The sequence below is a fragment of the Macaca fascicularis genome, chromosome 5 (assembly GCF_037993035.2).
Source record: "Macaca fascicularis isolate 582-1 chromosome 5, T2T-MFA8v1.1".
Lineage (NCBI taxonomy): Eukaryota > Metazoa > Chordata > Mammalia > Primates > Cercopithecidae > Macaca > Macaca fascicularis.
This window is the reverse complement of record NC_088379.1, coordinates 95,997,102-96,025,066: the sequence shown is the minus strand read 5'-3', so window position 1 is coordinate 96,025,066 and position 27,965 is coordinate 95,997,102. Positions and strand designations below refer to the sequence as shown.

The following is a 27,965-nucleotide window of genomic DNA, read 5'->3' as shown; positions in this document are numbered from 1 at the left end:
ACAAGCTTAGATAAATAGATGGTTTGAAAAAAAAATCCCATTGAGTAATTCACATACATCGATATTAATCACAAGGCATGTCCAGAAACCAAGAGAAGCTTATAAAGAAAAATGAAGAGTTCAATTCAAGCACCATTAACTAGTGTCCCAAATTTCATTACACATGCACAGTTTTTGCAAAGAAATCAAAGAAATTTAAATAGGCAGCAAATGGGAGACATTTGAGTATTGGTAAGGGCAGCATTTCATATTTAGAGACATGAAATAGATCTCCTGGCAGTTCCTGAGTAAGAGGCAGGTGATTTTTAACAAGGGAATTTGGAAGACATACATTTGATACATGTACCTTGCATATAATAGGCACTTAAAACACAGTATCGAATTAACAATTTGAAATCAGGTCATTGATTCAGCCATATGGTAATAAAGCCTTAAAATGTCACACACAAATGCACACAAACACACACACATACATATATACATACATATATATACACACATATATATTTCATAACTAACTTTACTTTTAGAAATATAGAGCTTATTTATTGATAAAGATTTCCAAATAATTAATTACGGCTTCAATATTTATTACACAATCAACTTATCAATTGCAGAAAGACTTTTTAAAACTTATAATTGGAGTTTTAAAAAGACTGTTCACATTCTATAAGAAAATGATGCCTAATTTTAATCTTTATCTTCATTTCTGCCTCTATTTAAATTGCTAAGTGGAACTTCTCTATAATACCTGTAACCTCTAGAACGAAATAAGACTTGTAAATATTTAAAACACATATAAAGAATTTCTTCTCTATTTAATTATTTTTGTGATGTGAATATGAAGACTTTAAGAATATGAGGCGTGGAAAACATTAATCCCTTGATTCATTTCAGGGAAAACACAGACAAGACGTAGAATTTTTATCATCTAAAACGTATGGCACCTGTCTACACTGAAATAATATTAAACCAAACAATTGTTGATGGAATAATCATGTCATTATAATTTATAATGAGGCGGTTAAGACTTTGTAACTTTTACTTCAAATCTATTGCATGTATCACATTTCATGAGGATATTCTCAACTTAAACTTTATCAAAATGTTAATATTCTGAATAAGAACTATGTAAATGTCAGTGTTTCAGCTTATTTTTAATGTCAATTATTATACAGTAGTCTACCCTTATCTTTTGCTTTGCTTTCTGCAGTTTCAGTTCTGCACCGTCAATCACAGTTTCAGACTGCACAGTCAGTCATGTTCTGAAAATATTACAAACAATAAGATATTTTGAAAGAGAGGGAGAGACTATATTCATGTAACTTTTATTACAGTCAATTGTTATTACTGTTCTTTTTAATTATTAGTTACTGTTTTCAATCTCCAACTGTGCCTAATTTAGACATTACATTTTATCATATGTATCTATGTATGTATGTATAGGAAAAAACATAGCATACATAGGATTTGATATGAACAATGGTTTCAGGCATCCACTGGGGATCTTGGAATTTATCCTCCATGGATAAGTGGGGATTACTAGAACCAAAATAAACATTAAGGCTCAATTATAGCAAGTATATTAAAACTTATGAATGGTAGATATGTTGGAAAGTATCTATTGTTCACTTTTCCTTCACTCCCGTCCCTTGCCATAGCTTCCCTATGGTTACAGTACATTTTCTGATTTCATTGAGTTTGGACTTATCCAAGAGATATGCTTTGTAACCAGTGGAATGTGGACAGATGTGCCAGAGCTAGTTTTTAATGTAGACTTTAAGAGACAGTTCAAGGCGGGGCATGGTGGCTCACGCCTGTAATCGCAGCACTTTGGGGGGCCGAGGTGGGCGGTTCACGAGGTCAAGAGTTCGAGACCAGCCTGGCCAACATAGTGAAACCCCATCTCTACTTAAAAAAAAATACAAAAATTAGCCGGGCGTGGTGGCACACACCTGTAATCCCAGCTACTCAGGAGGCTGAGGCAGGAGAATTGCTTGAACCCAGGAGGCGGAGGTTGCAGTGAGCCGAGATCATGCCATTGCACTCCAGCCTGGGCAAAAAGAGCGAAACTCCGTCTCAAAAAAAAAAAAAAAAAGTAGACAGTTCCTGATTCCAACTCACCCTCTTCTCCCCCATGAGAAAAGCCTTCCCTGAATAGCTGCTGGTGCCGGATTTAGGAGACAGGTATAACAGACCTGAATCTCACCTTTAGACAAAGTCAAGTTATGTTGCTTTAGCTTAATCCAGACAAGCAAACCAGAACCACAGTTATTCCAAAGACCAGTGACCACTGAGATGTGCAGCTGTTTGTTATGCAACATTAGTGAAGCAAAACCTGACTAATGTAGTAATTAGTGTGTTTCTTTGGCTTTATATTGATTTTTTTATTCAATTTCTAGGTTATTATCACATTATGTATGTTTGCATTGAGCTATTTCTAATCTTTTGTGGAATCTGGCAAGGTTAAAAACAACAAGATTAAATCGTTTGTAAAAGTAAATTGTTTAAGATGTATTATAAAAAATTCTGTGGCTAAAGTATATGGTAAACATGTTTTCATTCTTAGTTATGAGGAGGATGTAATCACAAAAAAAGAACAAAATACTCTCCATACGCCCCATATATACTAATACTGATTAATGGTTCTGGCTTGCTTTGTCTTCATAGTATAATATAGGAATTATTTAACAGGTAAATACAAACAGGCTTCTTTATGTATAGTACCACGTTAACTGAAACTCATATGTATCAGAACTATGTTCTCACTTTTGCATGGTTCTGTGTAACTAAAATTAAATCAAAGCAAGGACATGGTTCCAATATGCTTGGGTTTCAGTTAACCAAGTACCATGCAAAATGTGGATGACTAGTACTGTTGTTAAAAGCTTGTTGTTTAGTAAAATATAACTTTGTAATGTTACTTTATTAGCATTTCAATATTGTTACTTTAGAAATCATAACAAATAAATAATGATTTATCTTGGTCTCTTTTTCCTGCTATATATTTGATGACTCACTCTTTCTTTCTTTCTTTCTCTCTCTCTCTGTCTCTCTTTCTTTCTTTCTTTTTTTTTTTTTTTTTTTTTTTTGGTCTCACTTTGCTACCAGGCTGGAGTGCAGTGGTGCAATCTCGGCTCACTGCAACCTCCACCTCCTGGGTTCAAGCGATTCTCCTGCCTCAGCCTCCCAAGTAGCTGAGAAAACAGGCATGAGCCACCACACCCAGCTAATTTTTGTATTTTTAATAGAGACGGTGTTTCACCATGCTGGCTAGGATGGTCTCGATCTCTTGACCTCGTGATCCTCCCACCTCGGCCTCCCAAAGTGCTGGGATTACAGGCGTGAGCCACTGTGACCGGCCAATGACTTTTATTTTCTTCAAGGTTTCTTTAGTTACCTTCAATCTATGTAAAGGAAAATATTGATTGAATGAATCATAGTTGATTAAACTGAGTGGTGTTTGACTAAAATGAACACCACATTCATTCAAGGTTAACCTGAGGACTCCATAAATATTTGAAAAAATTGAAATCACACCTAGTTTTTGAGGACAAATCAATTCTAAGACAATAAAACCTACTTGTCTTTTTATAAATAGTGAAATGTAGGAAATCTGGTGATAAGCTTTTTGGTTTTAATTCCACGTGAATCTCTAAGGTAAAACTCCATACTGAATGTATTTATATTAAATTCTAACTCCTAAATACAGATGTTATTGAGTGAAATAAGTTGGAGTCTAATTTTTTTCTATTTTCTATTTTTAAACAAATCTGTCACAGATCATTTTCTGAAAAGAACACAATTTTTTATGTGTTTCATGCTATCCCTCAATAGTTCTGTAACTGTCACCATAGTAACTGAGGACTTTCTGTTAAGCTTCTTTAATTGTTGTGACTTCAAGTGGCATCCATCATGGTTTTGCTGAATCACTCAGAACCAATGTTATCTATTAATAAATTATGTTCCACCAGTATTGGTAAAGTTACACCACTAAATAGGTAATGTTTGTTCTTTGAGAGGTTTCTGTTTATTTTTAAACTCTGAGCAAATAACCATAATAAAAATATTTTTCCAAAAGTCATTTAAATGAATGCTTTTCCTGACCTAAATAAAAACATGAATTGACTTTAATTCATCCTAATGTCTGAGTGTCTTTCTGCAGTAAAAGCAAAGTGGTTTGATTATTCCTCCTCCTCCTCCCTGCCGTTCTATTCCATTGCTGCAGGGGCATGATAATTATAGAAATAGCTATTTATAATCTAGAACCCCAAACTGTATAAATGTGGGCCTCTTATTTAATGTATTGGATGCTTAATATCTCCATATGTAACATGATGATCCCTGCTATAATCCACAGAACTATCACTAAAAATAAATGACATTATGATATAATCTATAAATCATTGTTCATTTGTATTATAATTACTCGCTATTTATTTAAGTATCCATATAAAAATTAGTGGGCATCTTTAAGCACAAATATAATTAATTCTATTATATTTTAGAGTACTATTTATTTGGGAGAAGTTATTTATAGACTTGCTTTTTCAAGCACTCGGTAGTCTACAAGAATGAAGGAAAGCAGGTGTCAATGCAGTTAAGCTGTAATTGCTTAGCAGATGGCTAGACATCCATTTCTAAAGTAAGTAGACAAAATTCTAAATAAATTAACCAACCTGGGAGATCAGCATCAAGCTGTCCATTAGCAATGGTCATGTTAATGCATGTCAAATTCATAACAACACTAAACCTTATAGTTTTTAAAGCACTATTCTCTAGTCACAACGTGCTTGACAAAGTTATTAACCATTTCAACAAAAGGTTGGTTTTGAGGACTCAAAAATTTAAATGACTATCCAATATAGAATCCAATTCTCTAAAATTGAAAGGGAGGGTTGCCCACCACATTAGTGTTCATACAAACTGTTACAAGGAAAAACTAGACCAGAACTGTGATAACAGAGAAGAATCAAGTCATTTTAATTGTTAGTATATTTGCAAGCAGGGTAATGTTGAAGCTAGATTAAGATTAGAAACTAGAAGTTATAAGAGCATCTGAAATGAATGGGAATGAACAGAAGCTACAGAAATCAGGTGCTCAGGAAAGGAGACCCAGGGTCAGTAACCAAAGCAAGGGATATAGGCATCAACAAAGCTGTACCAGGAGCTGAAAAAGACTAGTATTTTTTTAAAAAAGAAAAAAAAAAACTATGCCACCCCAGGATATCCATAAATCCATTTCCTGTCTATGGCGTGAACTGTTGTAAAAGTAAGTATGTTGGACTTAGGACCATACGTGTTAGGGAACAGGGAGTTGATTTAGTAGTAGAATTTTATTTTAACTTTTATTTGCAAAAAATAAGTAGTCTGCAATAAAATATCTAGCTACCATTTATTGAGCACCAACTATACTAGATACTTTGCAGTCATTTGTTTTTATCCCTCTAATGAAGTCTACAAACTGAGCATAAATTTCCAAATGTATAAATCCCTGAGATTCAAAGAAATTTTGTAGTTTGTTCAAGTTTGAAAGGTCACCAAACTCTCAAGTGATAGAAAAAGAATTTAGAAGTGAAGTCCTACCTATTAGCAATTTCCCTCTTTGCCCAAGATTAGCAAACTCAACTGATATAAGAATGCTGGCTCCCAAGACTCTGCTCTTTAATCCTGTCCTATATACTCCCTGAAACTGTCTTAAAGGGGTATAACCTAAAATAGCACACTAGTTCTCACTTGCAGCTCAAAAACAGGGTTTTCACTTACGAGACTGAGATCTAAGATACTAGAATTCATTTCTAATACTTGAGGTCATATACCATTTCTCTATGCAGAAATATTTTCTCTTCATCTTCCTCTGGTATACTGATGTTAATGACCCTGTATGATATACTGAAACATTAATCAAGGGTATGCTTCTTGAAAGAAATAAAAGTTGAAAAATGGCTTTTGTTATCAGAGAAAACTTAATCATGAATTTGGAGAACTATCTACCCATAACATTAATTATTAATCCCAAACTCAATAAAGTAAAAGGCAGTCTCATTATTCTGGTATGTATTATCTAAGTCGTTATATTTATGATTCTGTGTAAAATTTTCCATACAATAAAATATTCACTAGTGAACTGACGATTTACAAAATTAATCCTTCCTCAAACCTCTCCTGACATGTCTATCCCTCTCCTCCGCACAAGGTGCTTAAAAATATAATTGTTACATTAACTGATGATTCTAAAAGGCTTCAGGGAAAATCAATAATATTCTTATATAGTCTTATGAAAATTACCCTCTTTGACATTATTATATACAATTGAAGTGACATGTCATATGTTTAGAGCTAGCATTCTATTTTTTACCTTTCAAACATTGCAATTATACCCTAAGTTTTGTAAAATGTAAGGTAAACAAATTATTTTCAGGTTGTCTCATTTTCCACCATTTAAACCTCTTCTCATTATTTCTTATGCAATTTTGGTCTCCACATTTACTAGATTCATACTTAGAGGGCTTTTATTAATACATATTATCTTTAAATATATGAGGCATTCTTGACTGAAATATATCAAAATAGAGAGGACCTGGCCTGGCACGGTGGCTGACGCCTGTAATCCCAGCACTTTGGGAAGCCAAGGTGGGCGGATCACCCGAGGTCAGGAGTTTGAAACATGGCAAAACCTGTCTCTACTAAAAATACAAAAATTAGCTGTGCACGGTGGTGGGTGCCTGTAATCCCAGCTACTCGGGAGGCTGAAGCAGGAGAATTGTTTGAACCTCGGAGGTGGAGGTTGTGGTGAGACGAGATTGCGCCATTGCACTCCAGCCTGGGTGACAGAGCGAGACTCTGTCTCAAACAAACAAACAAACAAACAAACAGAGAGAGGACTTAAACAATCATGTAGTCCAGGCACTCATTTTAAATTTCCTCACAATTGATGGTTCAGGAACAGGGAACATGCTATCTCTGAAGGCCTAACTTACCCATTTCTTCTGGGTTATGAACTATTCTGAACATTCAAGACTGTTCAAATGGTAGTCCTTGTAAGAAGTCAATCTACTAAGTGTTGACATATCTACTGCAACTCATTAAAACACTAGATTAAGCCAGGAGCAGTGGCTCACGCCTGTAATCCCAGCACTTTGGGAGGCCAAGACGGGCAGATCACTAGATCAAAAGATGGAGACCAGCATGGCCAACACGGTGAAACCTCATCTCTACTAAAAATACAAAAATTAGCTGGACATGGTGGCTTATGCCTGTAGTTTCAGCTACTTGGGAGGCTGAGGCAGGAGAATCGCTTGAACCCAGGAGGTGGAGGTTGCAGTGAGCCGAGATCGCGCCAGTGCACTCAAGCCTGGCGACAGAATGAGACTTCATCTCAAAAAACAAAACAAAGCAAAACAAAACAAAAAAAACACTAGATTAAATATTCATTCTCTCAGCTCTTTATTCCATACATGCTTATTGAGGCCCTTTTAGAATCTGGTGCTATGCATAGCCCTGCAAATGCACCCATGAATAAGAGGAACAATCCCTGCTTTCATCAAATTTAAAAGCCTATATGATAAGTACTGAACAAACAAGTATATGATAGAAAGGAATATTATGTACAGAGAGATAAAATGACTACTATACATTAAAATTGTGAGAGAAGTGCACTTATGATTTTCTTAAAGTGACTTATTCCGTTGCTTAATGAGATGACCTTCTGTGCATTATCTAAGTCAGATAACTAAAAACAGAAGTTAAGTTGCTCTGTTAAAGAAAATAAACAGGAATTCTGGCTGTGTTCATTATTATGTAACAGAATATCCTGTAGAGAGGTATTAAAAAATAGAGACGGCAGGGCCCAGTGGCTCACACCTATAATCCCAGCACTTGGGGAGGCCGAGGCAGGTGGATCACCTGAGGTCAGGAGTTCGAGACTAGCCTGGCCAACATGGTGAAACCCCATCTCTACTAAAAATACAAAAATTAGCTGGGCATGGTGGCGGGTGCCTGTAATCCCCGCTACTCAGAAGGCTGAGGCAGGAGAATTGCTTGAACCTGTGGGGCAGATGTTGCAGTGAGCCGAGATCATGCCTTTGTACTCCAGCCTGAGCAACAGAGCGAGACTTTGTCTCTCTCTCTATATAGAGAGAGAGACATTTAATATTATCTAACTAGCATAAAGTCCAGTAGCTAAAAGTTGGATAGGCTTTCTTTTCAGCTTATGGTTTACTTCAATAAATGTACTCTTCTAGTCTCAAGATGGGTGCTCTAGGTCTAACTGTATTGTCTTCATAGACAAAACCCAAATCATAAGGGAGAGAATGAGGCAAAAAAAACCAAAGCAGTTTTTATCTATGTATCAAGAGGAAAATATTTCTTGGAAGCCCTTGGCTGACTTCCTATTGTATCTCTTTGTCCATAACTCAGATACCCACCTGAAGACAAAAACCTAGAAAGTAGAAATGAGGTTTTCATGACTAGTGAAGTTTTAGACCAGACATGATTCATCACCTGTGGCAAGTGCATTGCTGATCCCAAAACAGAAGGCATCTATTTCAAGAAAGCTGAAAACTGTCTAGATGACCACTACAACTTGCCACAATGTGTTTTCAAGTAGCAACTTTGAAGTGAGTATGAGGCATTCAAGGGGTGAATGTAGAAAAGTGAAGAAAGGTCCTGATAGAAAGAAGACTGAGGAAAATTATAATAAGAGAGCAGCAGTCCATGTCAGGACTTTAATAGAACTTAAGGACACTAATGTCAGGGAACCTATACATAAGAGGTTAAAAAATAGTCCAAATAGATCAAGAATTTAAGCAAAAGAGAATATTGGGAAAAGAGGCAACCATGAGGAAAAGAATTGATTATAATTATAATTTTCCCAGATTTAGGGGTGGGAGTGGGAACCACTGTACTTAACACAGTTCCTGGAATCAAAGCCCATGAATTTTTTATTTGAATATCAAGGAAAAGTGAAACAATAAAGGACCTCTGATTTGTGAACATCTGCAATTGTTGATTAGGTTCCATATTAATTGTTTCTGTGGTAAATAAAGTAAAAAAAAAAAAAAAAATGGAGAATGTAGACCACGTAACAGAATCCTCTGAGTTGAAGAAGGGACTTTTCAAAACAAAAGATGAATAGAAGTTAGCCAGTATATATGTAGCCATTAGAAAAACAAAACAAAATAAGACAAAGAAAACAATAACAATGTCATGTCTTTTGCAGGAACGTGGATGGAGCTGGACACAATTACCCTTACCAAACTAAGAGAGGAACAGAAAACCATATATTGTATGTTGTCCCTTACAAGTGGGAGCTAAATGATAGGAACACATGGACACATAGAGGGGAACAACAAACACTGGGGCTTATCAGAGAGTGGAGGGTAGAAGAAAGGAGAGGATCAGGAAAAATCACTAATGAGTACTAGGCTTAATACCTGGGTGATGAAATAATCTGTATCACAAACCCCCATGACACATAGGTATATAGTATATGTTTATCTACATAACAAACCTGCACATGTACCCTAATCTTAAAATAAAAGTTAAATTAAGAAAAGAAGTTAGCCAGTATAGACAGTATAGACACGAAGAAGAGAATTCCACATAAACTAAACAACATATATTCAATCCCTGAGTTAAAAAAAGGACTATGTATTGAGAACTGGAGGGCCAGTATGGGCAGAGAGAATAAAGGAACTGGTCTGAGATAGGTCAAAGGGAGAGGGCAAAGGAAGGTAGACCACTTAAGTCCTGGGGGACCTATTAACCACGTTTTTAAAATTTGGCTTTAATAGTAATGGTTTTGAGAAGATTTAATTTTTGAAATCTCTGAGTTGTGAACCTGGATTGCAGGAGGGACACGAATAAATGTGGAATGCCACTTTGTGGCTACTACGATCAGCTGGGAATTTGGCAAGGTGGTGACAATGCATCATAGAGAACCTGAAGGAGAGACTTGGTATCACTGCTCAGTCCTTTATTTCAGGAATACATAATTAGTGGATGGTAGGACCGTTTACCAAGATAGCTAACTCTTTAGGAGAAACAGGTCTTGCAAAATGTCCTTGTCAAACTACTTTTTCTTTTATTTTTAGTTGACACTTAATAATGTATATATCCACTTAAATGTGTATTTAAGCTGGTGAGATGGCTGGAGGGCAGGAAATTCACAATTAGCCATGTTGAGTTTGTGATGCTTATGAGACATCCAAAGACAGGAGATGAGTGGAATGTTGAACACAGTACTAAAAGTCTGGTTTGGAAATATAAATCTCTTAACATAGGCTTTTTAAATCTGCATGTTCAGCTATTCTGTTGGTGAACACCATCAGCTTGGCACTAGCACTCAGTAGATTGCATCTGGAATCTGCTATATCTTTCTCCAAGTCCTCCACTTCGTGTGTGTGTGTGTGGTCAAATGTATATCATATAAAATTTAGAATTTTCAAAATTGTTCAGTATGCAGTTTGGTGGCATTCAGTTCATTCACACTATTGTGCAGCCATCATTACCATCCATCACCAGAACTTTTTCATCTTCTCAAATTTAAACTCCACACCTATTAAACAATAATTCCCTATTGCTCACCAATACACCCCACCCCTGGACACATCATTTTACTCTCTATCTCTATGAATTTGACTTTTCTAGCTACCTTCTGTAAGTGTAATAAAAATATCTGTCCTTTTGTGACTGGTTTATTTCATTTTGCAAAATGTTGAAACTGCCTTTGCAAAGATTACAACAGTGAGACAAGTCTAGCCTGGCTGACTCCATCTTGCTTCTAGCCTCACAGGCTGGCTATCCTCGCTCATTTCTGGGTGTAGGCCAAGTTAACCATAGGAGGAATTAGTTTATAGTTTAACTTCAAAGCAAGGTTGATAATTAATCCCTCCCTTAAACTGACACCCTCCTTGTTCCAGAACTGAAATCACCTTTGTAAGACTAATGAAAGACCAGAAGATTAGGATTATGGGAGGAGGAATCGTTAAAAGATAACTAGCATTGTTCCCAAGTTTGCTTTTCTATAATCCCTTACTACTTGGGAGTCATGTGGGCAGAGGTCATAAGATTTGTGACTTCCCCAGTTGCTCCTATAGATAACATCACTACTTTAGAACTTAAGATTGGTCTTTTGAGATGTTTTCCAGACTTTTGCATTCTGGCAACTGACAGACTCCACTTGGACCCCTGACTCATGACTCAACCAATTCTTTGGACTCCACCCAGAGGCTGAATCAGTACATGAAAACTGTTTCCAGAACCCCTATGATTTCATCCCCAACCAATCAGCAGCATCCATTCCCTAGCCTGCTGTCTGCCAAATTATCCATAAACACCCTAGCCTCTGAGTTCTTGGAGAGACTGATTTGAGCAATTACTCTTGTCTTACTTCTTGGCTAGTCCTACAATTAGTAAACTCCTTTTTACTGCAGCATCACTGTCTTAGTGAATTGGCTGTATCTGTGTAATGGGTAAGATGAACCCATTGGGTAAGTACAATGTCTTATGCCATTGTTGTAGCATGTGCCAGTATTCACTTCTTTTTCAAGGCTGAATAATATCCCATTGTATTTATATACGATGATGGACATTTGGTTTGCTTCTACCTTTTGACTATTGTGAACGACACTGCTCTGAAAGCGGATGTAGAAATAATCTGTTCAAATCTTGCTTTCAATTATTTTGGGTATATAATCAGAAGCAGAATTGCTGGATCAAATGTTATTCTATGTTCAATTTTTTGAAAAACCACTATACTGTCTTCCATAGCAATCCCACCATGTTTCCAAACTTTTAAAAAGGGGGTTTCATATATCATTCAATTCTTTGATACAATTCTCGACTGATTATGGACTGAAATTTTAATCTCACAGCTTACCAACAAACCCCCTTGAACATAAGGCAGTGCAGGGACCAGTACATAGTTCATTTTTACATACAACTTCCATGAGCTTTTAATTTTAAATACAGTAAAACCTATTAAACTTATTCCACAAATTTTATCATAAACATGGTCATTTGATTTTATGTGAATAGTTTACATTTGTTATCATTTTCTCAATTTAAATGACTTAGATGTAATATTTTACACTTGACAAATTTCTGCTTTCAGATTAACATATGCATCCTAATGGGTGGTTTTAGTATGTTTTTTGAAAAATCTTGTTATTACTATGAGATAATAGTGCTGCGCATGAGAATTAGAATTGCTAGTTTACAACAGAATGCATACTAACATTTATGAATTTTAAATACCAACATTATTGATATCAAATGTTGCTATCTTAATGTTAAATTTTATTAAGATTTTTGTTGATATTTTAATTTGAGTAGGATCAAGGATTAATGTTTAATATCTATGAATTTAACATGCCCAGTTATATCTCTGATCCTTGAAATTGAAATAATGAGTTACTTTCATGCCAGCTACATATCTGATTTATGAAGTCTACACAACAGCTATTTTAACAAAAGCATTCTTATTGTCACAAAATGATCATAAATATACAAAATATGTAGAAAAGAAAATTGTGAATAAAGTTCCATGAAGAAATTTATAATTTAAATTTCTGTTAATCTACCTTTTATTCCCTTAATATCGTTTCAAGTTTTGTATCTGTCATTTAAAATCTAAAAAATTACTGATTATTAGTAAATACATTTGAGTGCCCCTGACCTTAAAACTTAGGTAATTTCTTCTGGCACTAGGAGTCATCCACTATGTTAATAGTAGAAAGATGGCGTAGTAGAACTAGAGTCAAACTTTCTTTTTAGGAATGCAAAATGGACCAAATTGCATGAATTGGTCTATCGACCCCACCAAGTTTCTGAACAGGATTAGTTAGAAAGCAGTGTGCTCAGCTGAGTGCAGTGGCTCACACCTGCAATCCCAGCACTTTGGGAGGCCAAGGCGGGTGGATCATGAGGTCAGGAAATCGAGACCATCCTGGCTAACATGGTGAAACTCAATCTCTACTAAAAAAAAAAAAAAAAAAAAAAGAAAGAAAAGAAAGCAGTGTGCTCAATAACACCTGGCAATGAATATAGTTTGTTTTTACTTCCATTTTTCTCTCAGTTCACTCTCCATGGTGCACTGAGTAGTTACAGAATACTCTCCCAGGCTTCTAGGTCATCAAAAGACATTTAGAGCTTGTTCAGCCTTGTTAAGAAAATAAAAACTACAAAACATGTATTGTTCTGCTGTATCATCCCCAGTCCTATCATGATGCAACTGGGTGAAATAAATCAGGTTCAGTTTTTTTCTGGGAGTATTAGATAGCTTCTAATAATTTCTTTTCTCCTCCAGGTCAGCTATAGGTATGAATGAACATGTGATCAATAATCAGGATAATACCACAATAGATATAACAAGTCATTTCTTATTTATTTCTAAAATAAGGAGAATAATTTTTCTTTGTGGCACATTAATCTTATAACTATAACACCTAATCAAGTATTCAGTTTTAAATTTAAATGGTAGCCATTTATCATACAAAAAATTTTAAACTGCCAAGTAATTAATGATGTGAAATATATGGAAACTATATTAAATTTAAATAATAAAATTGCTGTCTCTAATATCAGCAAGCTGCTTCCCATTATATTTTTCTGACATCATAATTTTTTGAAAGTAAATTCTAACTCATTTTAAAAATGCTTTCTACTTTGTTTCTTATTCCAATTAAATGGTAAAGCATGTGGACACCGTTCAATATAATGCAATAATTTTTGTCTTTGTTTTTTAGATAAAGAGCATATTTCTCTTGAAATTTGTGAATTTCAAAGGGCAAAATAGAAAATAAAAATATTATGCCTCTAGCATTACTACATTATCCCATTCAGAGTGGATGATCATCAAGTCCATGGAATTAATTTCATAATTATTTATAATATAATAGAAATAGTACACAGGACAAAGGAGTATAAACATACATTGTAGTGCTTATTATTTGTCTCATATTGACTCATGGGATTCACATACTTAACTTAATCCTTGACATTATTTAGTTAATCAGTTTATTATTATAAAATATACCAAAATATGATGTGTTACTGAGAGAAAAATTGTGTACATTTGTATCTAGAATGTGACATATTTTAGTTTAGGAGACACTAGAGTTTATAGCTTGATATTAACATAATAGAACAGCTTCTAAATCACAAAAATATTTAAAAATAGAAAATTATTATAAATATACTAATATTTAATTCTTATTGCTCATTTTATTAAATGTCTTGAAATTATACAATACAAATAATGTTCAAATAGTAACTTAGAATGTAAAAGTAAGAGATTACAGGGATGCAGAAAATATTTATTTTAAATGTTCCATTTTAAAGAGGATATAATTAAAGAATGATTTAGACATTTAGATTATAAAAGAGTTGACTATTTTAATTTGTATATTTTATTTATATTATCTCCACTACATGGCATAGCTGTTTGTTTGAAATCTAAGATGACAAATCCTTGACATTTTAGAACTTTGCTAATTTCTTGACCTCCCACATAAAAAAGAATCACAATTTAATTCAATTTAGTAAAGTGTAATGAACTACTTGACACTCCGAGCAGTTTCATATGAACAATTTTACACAGAGAAGTGCCACATAACATTTTATAGGATATGTAGAAATTTGCCACCACCCTAATTTATCAGAATCTCAAAAGTGCAACATTCACTGTATAAAAAAAAAAAAATTTGAACATTCTAATATAGAGTAAAGACAGAAAGAAAATACAAAAACTCTTTCCACAGAATAGGAAAAATATCATCCCCAGGGTGAAATTATAATTAATATAGAATAACTTAAACACATAGAATATATCCTAAAAAATAATTGATAAAAAATGTAGCATCTTACACAATACTTTTTATACCTTAGTTTTGATACATAAAAAATAAACATTACCTGAAAGCTGTACAAACTTACTGTCATTAACCAATTTATGTTATATCTAAACTGTCATTAACTAAATGTAACACATAAACAAATGTGTTTGTAAACAAAAAATATTTTAACTATGATGATAATACAAATAATAAAATGCAGTTGACCTGGTTATGAACAGATTCTCTGGATTGGAAAAGATTTTAAAGATCATTTGATCCTATTACTTCTATAATGCTTGAATTCATTGACACTAGTACTACAAGATAGTTACATAAAATTGTCAGTCATGGGCCAGATGCAGTGGCTCATGTCTGTAATCCCAGCACCTTACTACAAGATAGTTACATAAAATTGTCAGTCATGGGCCAGATGCAGTGGCTCATATCTGTAATCCCAGCACTTCGGAAGGCCGAGGTGGGTGGATCACAAGGTCAGGAGTTCAAGACGAGCCTCGCCAATATGGTGAAACCCCGTCTCTACTAAAAAATATATAAAAATTAGCCGGGTGTGATGGCGTGTGCCTGTAATCCCAGCTAACTTGGGAGGCTGAGGCGGGAGAATTGCTTGAACCCAGCAAGCGGAGGTGGCAGTGAGCCAAGATCGCCCCACTGCACGCCAGCCTGGGTGACGAAGCAAGAATCCATCTTAATAATAATAATAATGATGATATATTTTGGTATACGGTATTATAATATCTAAACATGCATGTGACATTTTTAAAATGGATATATTAGTTGGGGAAAACACCTGGTTATATTTTTCATCTTATACTAGTTCTCTAAGCTCATATGTGCCTCTTTATTCCTGACAAAATGTGTAATTTTAGCTTTACTGACATGAGTTTAAAGAAAGTTACTTTCCAAAGAAATGTAATAATCAAAAAGAAAGAAACAAACAAAAAAAAGTCTTAAGAAATAGCTAGTAAAATGAATAATGACACTAAGTAGAACAAAACATGAAAAAAAGTTTTCCTCCTGGCTCTTTTGAGAGAAAAACATACACATAAATGAAGAGGTACCAATTGTGATAATCAACAGTGAAGAATTTTGTTACTTATATTCTTCTTTTATATTATGTTGATCTACAAATGGGAATCATCTTAAGCATTATTGGCTTATAATGACATTCATATTTTTTAGATTATAAAAATCTACAAAAAGAACTTCATATGAAATAAAAAGAATGATTTCACAGTGTGTCAGATTCTAAATTCAATAACTAAAGTAATTTAAAAGAAAGTACAGTCCCGGCATGGTGGCTCATGCCTGTAATCCTAGCACTTTGGGAGACTGAGGCAGGCAGATTACAAGGTCAGGAATTCAAGACCAGCCTGACTAACCTGGTGAAACCTCGTCTCCACTAAAAATACAAAAATTAGCCGAGTGTGGTGGCACATGCCTATAATCCCAGCTACTCAGGAGGCTGACGCAGGAGAATTGTTTGAACCCGGGAGGTGGCGGTTGCAGTGAGCCGAGACTGCGCCACTGCACTCCAGCCTGGGTGACACAGCAAGACTCCATCTCCAAAAAAATTTTTTTTTAAAAAGAAAGAAAGTACAATTTATTCTTTTCTTAAACTGTTACCTTGGACAAGTTACTTAACCTCCATGTGCCTTTGTTGTCTGACCTGTAGCTTGCAGATAATAATAACATATAATCTTGTTGGGAAGATTAAACAAATAAATGTTTGCAAAGCTTAGATTACAGCATGGCACCTAATATTAACAACATTTAAGTGCTACTGAATAAACAAATCCATTACTTTAAAGAATAGATTTAAACAATAGATTACAACATGAATTGATAAATTCAACACATAATTATGCTTACAATGTAAAATTTCATCCGACGCACCCAAGATTTAAAAAAGAAAATGATAGAAACATCTGTCCTCAAAAAATACCTGTCTTTAATATCTGGTGAGAGAGAGTGAAGAATATAGGCAATTGTAATTCTGTCTAATAGGTACTATAATAGAAGTCTTCAAATATTACAGAAACACACAGGAATCAATCTGTCTACAAGTACTTTGATTTTTCCATCAATCAGGGGAACTCTTTAACTCAAATAATTAAAAATATTAATAAAGGTTTATTTTAGATGCCCCTATAAAGCAAAGAAGTAAGGTATGCTACTTCACATTTTACAACAGGCATTGCCAGACTTTTGCTCATTAGAATTTCACTGTGTTGCTAATGTTTGTTTCACAGTTAAGAGAATTAGCATGCAGCAAAACATGGCACTTTTCCAGGGCTGGCAATCAGGTTTCTAGACTTCAAGTTTTCAGATCTTTCTTTTCAATACTGATGACAAAATTACTGTTTGAATTCCCTGTGATATTTTCAATATTAATTATTCAAATGTTAAATATGTTAATATTAAAATATTAACAGTAAATATCAAATCTAATTTTTAAAAATTCGATAATGTTGGACAGCTTTCATGGTTGGTTCTACCTTCTAAATAAAAGAAAATGTGTTCTACCTCAAAAGTAAACAAAAATTAACCAATTCTCAGGTATTTTTTGAGTACCTACTAGTTATTGCTATTCTAAACAAAATAGAAGATTAAAAAAAAACAGGAAACATTTGTTGTAAAAGGATGTAATCTAACAGATGAAAAAAAAGATACTTTCTTCTAAAAATGAGCAAATAATCACATATTGTGAATAGGCAAATTTGAGGAAATATCTAAAAGCACAAATGCCATAGAACATTATGTATTCTTATAGGTCCAATCCCTTATTCTTATGCCCAACTTCCTCACAAAAGAGATATTAAATCTGTTAATTTTTATTGTGTTTCTTCTTGGTGCCCAGCATTATTCTACCTGCTCTACTTTGAAAATTGAATACTTTTAAAATGACCTTACAAAACAGGTGCTATTGTCTTTATTACATATATAAGAATACTTGATTTCAATAACAGTAGTACCTGCTCCTTGCTCCATGTCATCTAACTGCCAAATAGAGATGAGATGTTTTAGATTTCAAAGTTTTTGCTTTTTCTGCTAGTCAATCTCCCCTGGAAGGGGAAAAGTAGAAAATCAATATTGGGTTATATAGCATTTATTTATAGTATTACTAGAAGACTTATGCTAAAACCTAAATTATAGAACATATTCAAATAAAATATCTTATGTATTTGTAAATTGATTTTTTTCCATGGGATGAGGTTAGCAGGGGGAATTGAAAGCTGGCAACATGCCTTTTCTGCATACGTAAGAGCTACTTTCACAACAATGGTGATGCACCTGCAATCTTTTTCAGTGATCTGACGAATCTGTATTTATAGTACACTATAAAGAGTACAATGATAACTGTACTGCACTGGTGAGCTGAAACACTTCAGTCATATTATCAGGTTGTCCTAACTTATCTGAAAAATAGCATTTGTGTGCTCAATGTACAAAGGATTGTCAAACTAGATGCAAACATTACAATAGGATTTCTTGCCTTGACAGGGTAACTGCACAAGGGACCAAATATTATGACTCACTAAGGAGCAATAAACAGCAGAGAGATAAAATAACAACACTGTCAATCAAGGGCAACAGTTTCTCTGGGAATTTTTAAACATTTTTATTTTTCGTATTAAAATCCACTGGTTCTTGACGTTTGAAACCCTTCTTTAGTTGTTGTTGTTTTTTTATAAACCAGTAAATAATGAGCTCATATCTTTCCAAAAGGTTGAATAGAGATCATAAAAAAATACAGAAGGTTGATGGCAATCAGTCCTTTCACAAGGTACCAGTGATATAGCATAGTTGACAAAACATCTAGTTGGCTGCCTTTCCACCAAGGCCCGGCAGTCAGAAAGGTAAATGCCCCCACCAACCCTCTAAGCTCTCTCCACCACTACCAGTGATAGACTGTTCCTCTGCAGCCCATGGGTTGTGGGTTATGTGGTCTTCCAGAGGGGAGGACCTAGGGCCATTTGAGCAGCGAATTCTGTGCAGAGTGAGTGGTGAAGGCATAGTCTCCTAGTGGGTGGGAGCCCTTGGCCTTCTGGAAAGACATCTTATGGAAGGGGGAGCAGCTGGAGAAGGGATGTGACACAGTTCTCTCACATGCAGGGCCCAAGGCAAGAATCCCGAGTGCCCAGATCTAATGGCAATGGTACAAAGGGATAAATCCAGGTTATGTGAGCCCTGAAGTTTATAAAATCTGGAGGGATCTCAAAACACACACATACACACACACACACACACAAACACACACACACACACAGGAGAAAAGAAGGAAAAATTTCCAGGATCGCTTCTAGGGCTTTATATGGGGCCCAGTGTAAAGCTGACCCCTGAAGATTAAGCTTCCTCAGTGGTACAGCTAGTGTACTCCTGCTACCAGAGTGAAAGGTTGGGGGAGTGGTACTCGGTCAGAGGAGATTTAACTGGCTTTAGGGGCTAGTAAATGGGCCCACAAGTGATCTTTTCAAAGGTCTCCTTCTGGGCCAGTATTCTGTAGTTCCCTAGTCATGGTTGCAAGAGAGTCCTTTATCCCTCTTTATGGGGTATCCTCATCCTTCAGATAATTCACAAAAATACTACAGCCTCTCTGACTAACTCTAGAGTCCTAGATGGTGCTGCTTTCACAGCTGGCCATTTTTCACCCTCTAGGTTTTCTGGGCAGTCTAAATTTCTCAGGCATGAATCCACATGTGTCCCTTGTGCTTCCAACTGCAGAGAACACATCTGAAGCACTGAATGATTCTTCTGAAAATCCACTGTAGATTTGAGGTTAGAAAGTTTCTCCTCCCAACCTTAACTTCCTCCAAAATCTGTGTAAGAGACCCATATTTAGGCAACAGCTTTCACCATGGAAATCTTATCTCCTCACTGTTTTCCTCAGATAGTTGTTTCCACCCTTGAATTGACTGAAATCATGAAACACTATCCATTTCTTTTGAATGCCTGCATGAGGAAGAAGGCTGTTTCCTAATCATAGTATTATCCTGATATTTATGCTATCCATACCTCAGTATCGAATTTTTTAAATGGAAGAATTTGAAGGCACCAAGTGATGGAGGGTAAATGAAGGAAAATTGTTAGTAAAGAATCATAAGAATTTACATAAGAACCTAGGTGGAACTTACTTATATTGTGGATAGTTTCAGTAAGAATCAATGACAATGATTCAGAAAGGAATTTTATGCAAAGTGCATTTATGTGTGTGCATGTTACACTTATAGTTCAATTGATATAATACTCAACATAAATTAAAAGAATATCATGACTCTCCATTCATTAAACTATTACTAAATCAAGATAACATGTTAGGATTTTCACAATATTATATATTTATCATAATTACAATTAGTAATGAAGATAATTTCTCATTTTCATTCTTACTGCAAATACTTAGCAATGTATTGTAAGTTATTAGTTTAATAACTGTATTTAACTTGCCACGGCTCATAAATATATATTGACACAGTTCTCTTTTCACATTTCCCCATCCCCAATGCCAGCACCCTAGTCCAAGCTACTATCAGCAATCACCTAAATGATCTCACTGTAGCCACTCAATCTGTCCTCCATTTAGTAATGTACTGATAACTATTTAACTAGCTCTCCTGGAGAGGAGGAAAGTCCTCATTTGTAGAATTCCCAATGCTATGATGTAACTACACCCACCATGGCTGATTTCAAACTTTCAGTGTGAAGTCACTGAATCTAGAGCTGGGGAGATCTGCTATCAAATTGGCTCTCCTAAGCCAGCTCCATTTCACCACTACCCCAACCATACCTAATTCATTCTCTATAACAAACAAACAAAGTTTTCTTTTTTTTTTTTTTTTGAGAGGGAGTCTGGCTCTGTCGCCCAGGCTGGAGTGCAGTGGCCAGATCTCAGCTCACTGCAAGCTCCACCTCCCGGGTTTACGCCATTCTCCTGCCTCAGCCTCCCGAGTAGCTGGGACTACAGGCGCCCGCCACCTCGCCCGGCTAGGTTTTTTTTTTTTTTTTTTTTTTTTTTTTTTGTATTTTTTTAGTAGAGATGGGGTTTCACCGTGTTAGCCAGGATGGTCTTGATCTCCTGACCTCGTGATCCGCCCGTCTCGGCCTCCCAAAGTGCTGGGATTACAGGCTTGAGCCACCGTGCCCGGCCCAAACAAAGTTTTCAAAAGGCAAATCTGACCATGTTGCTTGGCCCTGCTAACATAATTTGGCTTCCTTTTCCTCCCAAAAGCCTTCCTTCAATTTCTCCACACTCCCACCCATCACAGAATACTTTAAGAAGCTATTTTGTTTTTTCAGTTAGTTAACTAATATTCTGTAGACGTTAGCTCAAGAGTCACTTCCTCAGGGACATTTTACCTGACCTCCTTGGCTATGTTACAACCTCTTACCAGCCCTTATAATGAGATTATAATAATATACACCTCTACATTATAGCCACAGCTACACTTTTGCTTTTTTCTTTTCTTTTCTTTTCTTTTCTTTTCTTTTCTTTTTTTTGAAGACAGAGTCTTGCTGTGTCACCAGGCTGGAATGCAATGACGTAATCTCAGCTCACTTCAACCTTCACCTCCCAGGTTCAAGTGATTCTCTTTCCTCAGCCTCTCGAGTAGCTGGGACTATAGGCATGCACCTCCACGCCCAGCTAATTTTTGTATTTTTAGTAGAGAAGGGATTTCACCTGCTTTTCAACACAAAATCTCTATCATTATGCACAGTGCCAAGAACAAAGCAGACACTCAAGAATTACCTATTTTTGATAAATTAACAAATACATATCTGCCTAAAAGCATAAATAAATATGTTCCCCTGAAGATTGTCAAGGAAAATTGGAGATCAGCTTGTAATATTATTCTTTGATGTCTCTTCAATATAACTACAGAGTTTGTGTAACAACTTTAGGAGACTAAAGCGGTGACCTTAGAGAGAGTACTTAACTGTTCCAAATCTAACATGTACTATTCATTCAGATAAATAAACAAAAAGAGCTGACAAAACTTTAAACCTGTGTTAAGTACCCTCTAAGAATAAAATAGGTTAGTGTTAGCAATTATTTAAAAATAAGACTTTTGTACTAAATGATAACATCTGTGACTTTTCAGAAGGAGCTTCTTGAACCTACTTCATGACAAGAAATTGAAGCATTACAAAAGGTCTTGAAACTTGGAGTAAATGACAATATGTTTAAGTAATGCTTCATCTACGCAAGAGTCAACAATGAATCAAATCTATTCCTAAGGTTAGATTTATTTATATAAAATAATATAAAAACGTGGACATGGACAAAGAATAGATTAATTTTTATTTTACCTCTGCATTTCTAACTTTACAATGGGCATAAAAATCCCTTCATTTCAGACATTGAGGTATGGTATGTACAGAATATTTGCATTTCAACAAGCATATTTCTCACAAAGTATTAATACAAAATATAATCCAAAGCCAATCATGGTTATTCTTTCATTCTCTTCAGAGTTTGAGCTCTATGTACATTTCATGAAGTGCTCATTTACATAGAACCGACTTGAGAAAAGTAGAGTTTTGAGGAACATGCTGAGTGTAGCTGGATATTTGGGCATACTTTTAATAGTAGGATTTTTATGAATTTATAATTCCTCTCTGTGTGTCCATGTGTGCCCATTATTGAGCTCCCAATTATAAGTATGGATATGTGATATTTGATTTTCTAAGTTATTTCACTTAGGATAATGACCTCTAGCTCCACCCATGTTGCTGAAAAGACATGATTTCAGTCTTTTTTTATGGTGTATATATATATCACATTTTCTTTATCCAACCATCTGTTGAGGGGCACTTAGGTTGATTCTATGACTTGACTATTGTGAACAGTCACTCTCAAAGCTTTGACCCCAGCATTCTATGCTTATGATTAAATATTTGAAAATTGTACATTCTTTTTGGATTACATAGAATATTCTACTTTTTAGCAAGTTTTTCTTTTCCATATGAGTTACATATCAAACTAAACTCAGAAGTGAAGTAAAATTCCCATCTTTGTTTCCTGAATTAAGATGAATTTTAGATATTGCAACAAGTGGAACGCTCTGGTCCTCTCCTACTGTAAGGCACAATATAGCTTTCCTTCTTAAAGATTTAGATAGTTTCTCCCTATCACTTGCTATGCTGAAAAGTTTATACTTCATTCCTAGTAGGAGTTCCTAATTTTTATTTCTCCTTATCAAATGTCTAAAAACTAATAAATACATGAGAATATTTAATAACAAATTGTCAAAACTAAAATATTTATCATCAGAATATAACTAAACATTGGTTAGATAATACAAATATCTCAGTCATAAAATGTTTTTTACTTTCTAAAGTGATGTAATTATGTATTACATATTCTTTCTTATGTATAGTCTTACATATTCTGAGATGACTATTTCAGTTATTCTTAGCAACAAATTTACTGGGTTCTGAATTAGATGACTCTATGAATCCTATATTTTAAAGAGTCAATGATTTATGAATTTATATGTGAAGACCGTAAAATTCAAGGGGAAAATTTACTTAAAGAAGTAATTCCATCCTAAATTAAAAAGAAATATTTATTATCCAAAGACAATATCTCAACTTCCAGCATTAGTTTTATATTGGTGGGTGATTATTTTATGACTACTATTTGTTTTCTTTTTTTTTTTTTTTGAGATGGAGTTTCGCTCTTGTCACCCAGACCGGAGTGCAATGACACAATCTCAGCTCACTGCAACCTCTGCCTCCCAGGTTCAACTGATTCTCCTGCCTCAGCCTCCCAAGTAGTTGGGATTCCAGGTGCCTGCCACCATGCCTGATTAGTTTTTTTGTATTTTTCATAGAGACAGGGTTTCACCATGTTGGTCAGGCTGGTCTCGAACTCCTGACCTCAACTGATCTGCCCGCTTTGGCCTCCCAAAGTGCTGGGACTAAAGGTGTGAGTCAACGTGCCCAGCCCTATCTAGTATTTTTTTTCTTATGGGAAATCCAAAATACACAAAACTGATATCATAAATGGCTTTAGTAACTCCATTTATAAACAGTTGATGTGGCTATTTGACAATTATGTTTGTTGCAAAAAAATTACACAATTTATATGTTCTTGCCTCTCTATTATGTTTTAGGCATTGCATTATGAGGTAAAGTATCTCCCACATTAAAAAGAAACAAACAAACTAAGGTTAAGAAGGTTTATTTATTATTTATTTTAGAGACAGAGTCTTGCTTTGTCACCCAAGCTGGAGTAAGGCAGTGACATGGTCATAGCTCTTGACAGCCTAAAAGTCCTGGGCTCAAATGATCCTTCCCCCTCAGCCTCGTGAGTATCTGTGACTATAGGTGCAAGCCACAGTGCCCAGGGGTTAAGAAAATTGGGGGAGTTGGGGGAAGAATCTGCCCAAGGCCTGGATTCCTAACCACTGAGTTATACAGCCTCTCAATAGCACAGCCAGAACAAATAACATAAAATAAAATTAAGTAGGTAAAAAATCATTTAAAATAAGAAATAAAGATACATACATTATATTTTAGTATTTAAATGTTTATGATTTAAATATAATAAAGAATTCTGACTTTTAAAATTAATGGTGATAATATTACCTATATTGAACATCCATTATGTTGACACCTCATCTATCTCTGCCTTCTTTTATCAATATTACCAATATGTCAATTGTGGAATCACTTTTCCCCTCCACATTTCATTCTGTGTTCCAGGGCTTGTCATGCAACAACAAATTATCTAGTCAATCACCACTAAATACTTTTGGATATAGTGATTGTTTCAGAATTGCCATGTCAAACAAGCCAAGCTAGTCAAAGCCAATCCAATGACACTCAAATCTGGGTTATTTTTGCTTTGATTAAAAGGAATGAGAAATTACCTCCTTCCACTGGATTTGTGGAGAAAATGAAAATCAATCCCGGTTCCTGCTGAAGGCAGCAATATCACCACTAGAGGATCCTCCCAGAAAATGAAAACCCCAGACAGAAGAGTCAAGCAAAAAGATGTAGATAGAGAGAATGACCCTTGATGATATCATTTGAGAACCAAAACTGTACTTGAAGAAATTGCTACCTTTGTACTTTATAAATTACATGAGCCGATAACCACCAGCACTCTTGATTCTTTTTTCTGAAACCAGTTAACATTTGGCTTCTGTCATTGACAAGAGTTTTGAGTTAATCACTATCTTGGCATTTATACTGTGTTGTCATATGTTCACATCTATCTTTCAATTCTCGAAATAATAGTGTGAGGTATGTAGGATATAAACAATTTCCATTTGATAGCGCCATCATTAAGATCACAATTGAAGACAGAAGTTATTCACTGAGACAAAATAGAAGAGATTATTTTTTAATGCACAAAATTTATTTCTTCTTTCTTTATACTAATATTAACACATTTATTATAAATCACATTTTCTTATCAGTTATCTAATTGATTTTACAAGGCCTTGAAAAATTAAATGAACAACTCACTGTTTGGAAGGCTCAGGAAATTTTGGTTCTTCTCTTTTCTTCATTTCTATTGTTGGTTCCATAGGAGTAAGAACTACTGCAGCACATGAGACGACAGAGTGATACGAGTCCTCCCGGCAAACTGTTTGTTCAAAAAAACCGAGAAATTGTAAATGTCAAAATTATTTATGAACTAGTCTCACTTCTCCTTTTTTCCCTTTCTATATTTAGTCTAATAAAAGATCTAATTCTACTAAAACATTAATTATTAAATTATCCTTAAATATTTTCTGCTCTAAGTCTTTTCACTCACTAGCTATATGACCTTGGGCAATTTTTCTTTTTTAAAGCCCAGGATGGAAAAGGTATTGCCAACAGTTTATAGTCCTTTTCTAAAACAGCTTTTCATCCAAGAATGAAAAGTGCACAAGTTATACATATACAGTTAAATGAATCTTTGCAACATGACCACACCTGCTAAGTCAGCATCAGGATCAATAAACAGTGCATCACCAGCACCCTAAATCCTCCTGTGGTACCCCTTCTCAAACACTACTGTAGCCTCTGAACTTCACTATCATCATTTATAGAACCATAAAGAAGTTTTGCCTATTTCTGACCTTTACACAAATGGGATCATATTCTTTTGGGAGCATTTTTTTTTATTGTTTGTTTTGTTTTGTTTTGTTTTGTTTTTTGAGATGGAGTCTCGCTCTGTTGCCCAGGGTGGAGAGCAGTGGCACGATCTTGGCTCACTGCAACCTCCGCCTCCCAAGTTCAAGGGATTCTCCTGCGTCAGTCTCCCGAGTAGCTGGGATTACAGGCACCCGCCATCATGCTGGCTAATTTTTATATTTTTAGTAGAGACGGGGTTTCACCAGGTTGGTCAGGCTGCTCTTGAACTCCTGACCTCATGATCCGCCCGCCTCAGCCTCCCAGAGTGCTGGGATTACAGGCATGAGCCACCGCACCAGGCCCTTTTTTTTTTTTGAGAAGGAGTCTCGCTCTGTCACACAGGCTGGAGTGCAGTGGCATGATCTCAGCTCAATGCAACCTCTGCCTCCCAGGTTCAAGTGATTCTCCTGCCTCAGCCTCGTGAGTAGCTAGGACTATAGGCACGTCCTATGAGGCCCAGCTAAATAGGGACATGGATGCAGCTGGAAACCATCATTCTCAGCAAACTATCACAAGAACAGAAAACCAAACACCGCATGTTCTCACTCATAGGTGGGAACTGAACAATGAGATCACTTGGACTCAGGAAGGGGAACATCACACACCGGGGCCTATCATGGGGAGGGGGGAGGGGGGAGGGATTGCATTGGGAGTTATACCTGATGTAAATGACGAGTTGATGGGTGCAGCACACCAACATGGCACAAGTATACATATGTAACAAACCTGCATGTTATGCACATGTACCCTACAACTTAAAGTATAATAATAATAAATTAATTTAAAAAAAAAATTTTTGTATTTTTTAGTAGAGACAGAGTTTCACCATGTTGGCCAGGATGGTCTCAATCTCCTGACCTCATGATCCGCCCACCTCCACCTCCCAAAGTGCTGGGATTACAGGCATGTGCCACCACACCCGGCCCAAGCATATTTTTTTATGTGTTTTTTATTTCATTCAATGTGTGCTTATAAGATTCATCTATGTCTAGTAGCAGTTGGTTCATTCTCATAGCTGTGTGGCTTTCCACTGGTGAATATACCACAATTTCTTTATACATTTCATTAATAATGAACACAAGCTATTTTCAGTTTGGGGCTATTTCAATTGTCTATGAACATTCTTGTACTTTTTTAAACAGTGCACAAACACATTTATATTGAAAAAAAATCAAGAAGCTGTAATCGTTTCTAGGATATAGTCATGTTTTATGTTCTGCTTTAGTAGCTACTGCCAAATACAACTCAGAACTGTCTGTACTAATTTGCATTGCCAACAATAGAGAAAGAGTTTCAGTTGTTCCACATCCACACCAACACTTGGTTTTGTCATTTTTTTCTTATTAAAGTTTTAATATTGTATTAATTTTCTATTGCAGCATAAAAAATTAACACAAACTTAGCAGCATAAAATAACATCCATTAATCATTTCACAGTTCTGGAGATCGGAAATCCAGCTGGGTTCAACTGGGTTCCCCGATTAGGGTCTTACAAGGCCAAAATCAAGGTATCAATGAGTCTGCGCTCTTATCTAATGTCTCTGTGTGAAGAATCCACTTCCAGACTTACTCAGGTTAACAGAATTTACTTCCTTCTAGTAGCAGGATTCGAGTCTCCTTTTACCTTGCTAGCTGTTGTATCTAGGAACCACTCTGAGCTTCTAGGGCTACTCACAGGTTCATGGCCTATGGCCCATCCATCTCAGCAGTGGGGAACATCCTTCACATTGAAGCCCTCTCGCGCTTTAAATATCTCTGATTTCTTCTTCTGCTACCAACTAGGGAAAAAAAAATTCTTTCTCCTTTTAAAGGGCTCATGTGATTAGGTTACGTCTACCCAGATTATCTCCTTTTTTATTAACTCAAAGTCAACTTATTAGTAGCCCTAATTACATCTGCAAAATCCCTTTTGCCAACTAACAATCACAGCAGTGATGCCCTATCATCTTCCCAGTGAAGAAAAGTTAAGGGCTGGAGTCA

At 35.5% G+C, this 27,965-nt stretch overlaps 1 protein-coding gene across 10 annotated transcripts in view; it reads right to left on the bottom strand.

Annotated features, from left to right (window-relative positions):
- Window positions 1–27,965, bottom strand: part of CCSER1 (coiled-coil serine rich protein 1) — a 1,444,871-nt gene that overhangs the window by 1,106,520 nt on the left and 310,386 nt on the right. For 7 of the 10 annotated variants that reach the window (XM_005555429.5, XM_045393364.3, XM_045393365.2 and 4 more), the window contains exon 5: window positions 25,332–25,452. In XM_005555429.5, the coding sequence (XP_005555486.3) occupies window positions 25,332–25,452 (121 nt within the window). Of the gene's footprint in view, window positions 1–25,331; window positions 25,453–27,965 lie in introns of those variants that run through there. The other 3 variants (XM_074040157.1, XM_074040158.1, XM_074040159.1) reach the window with 1 other exon arrangement.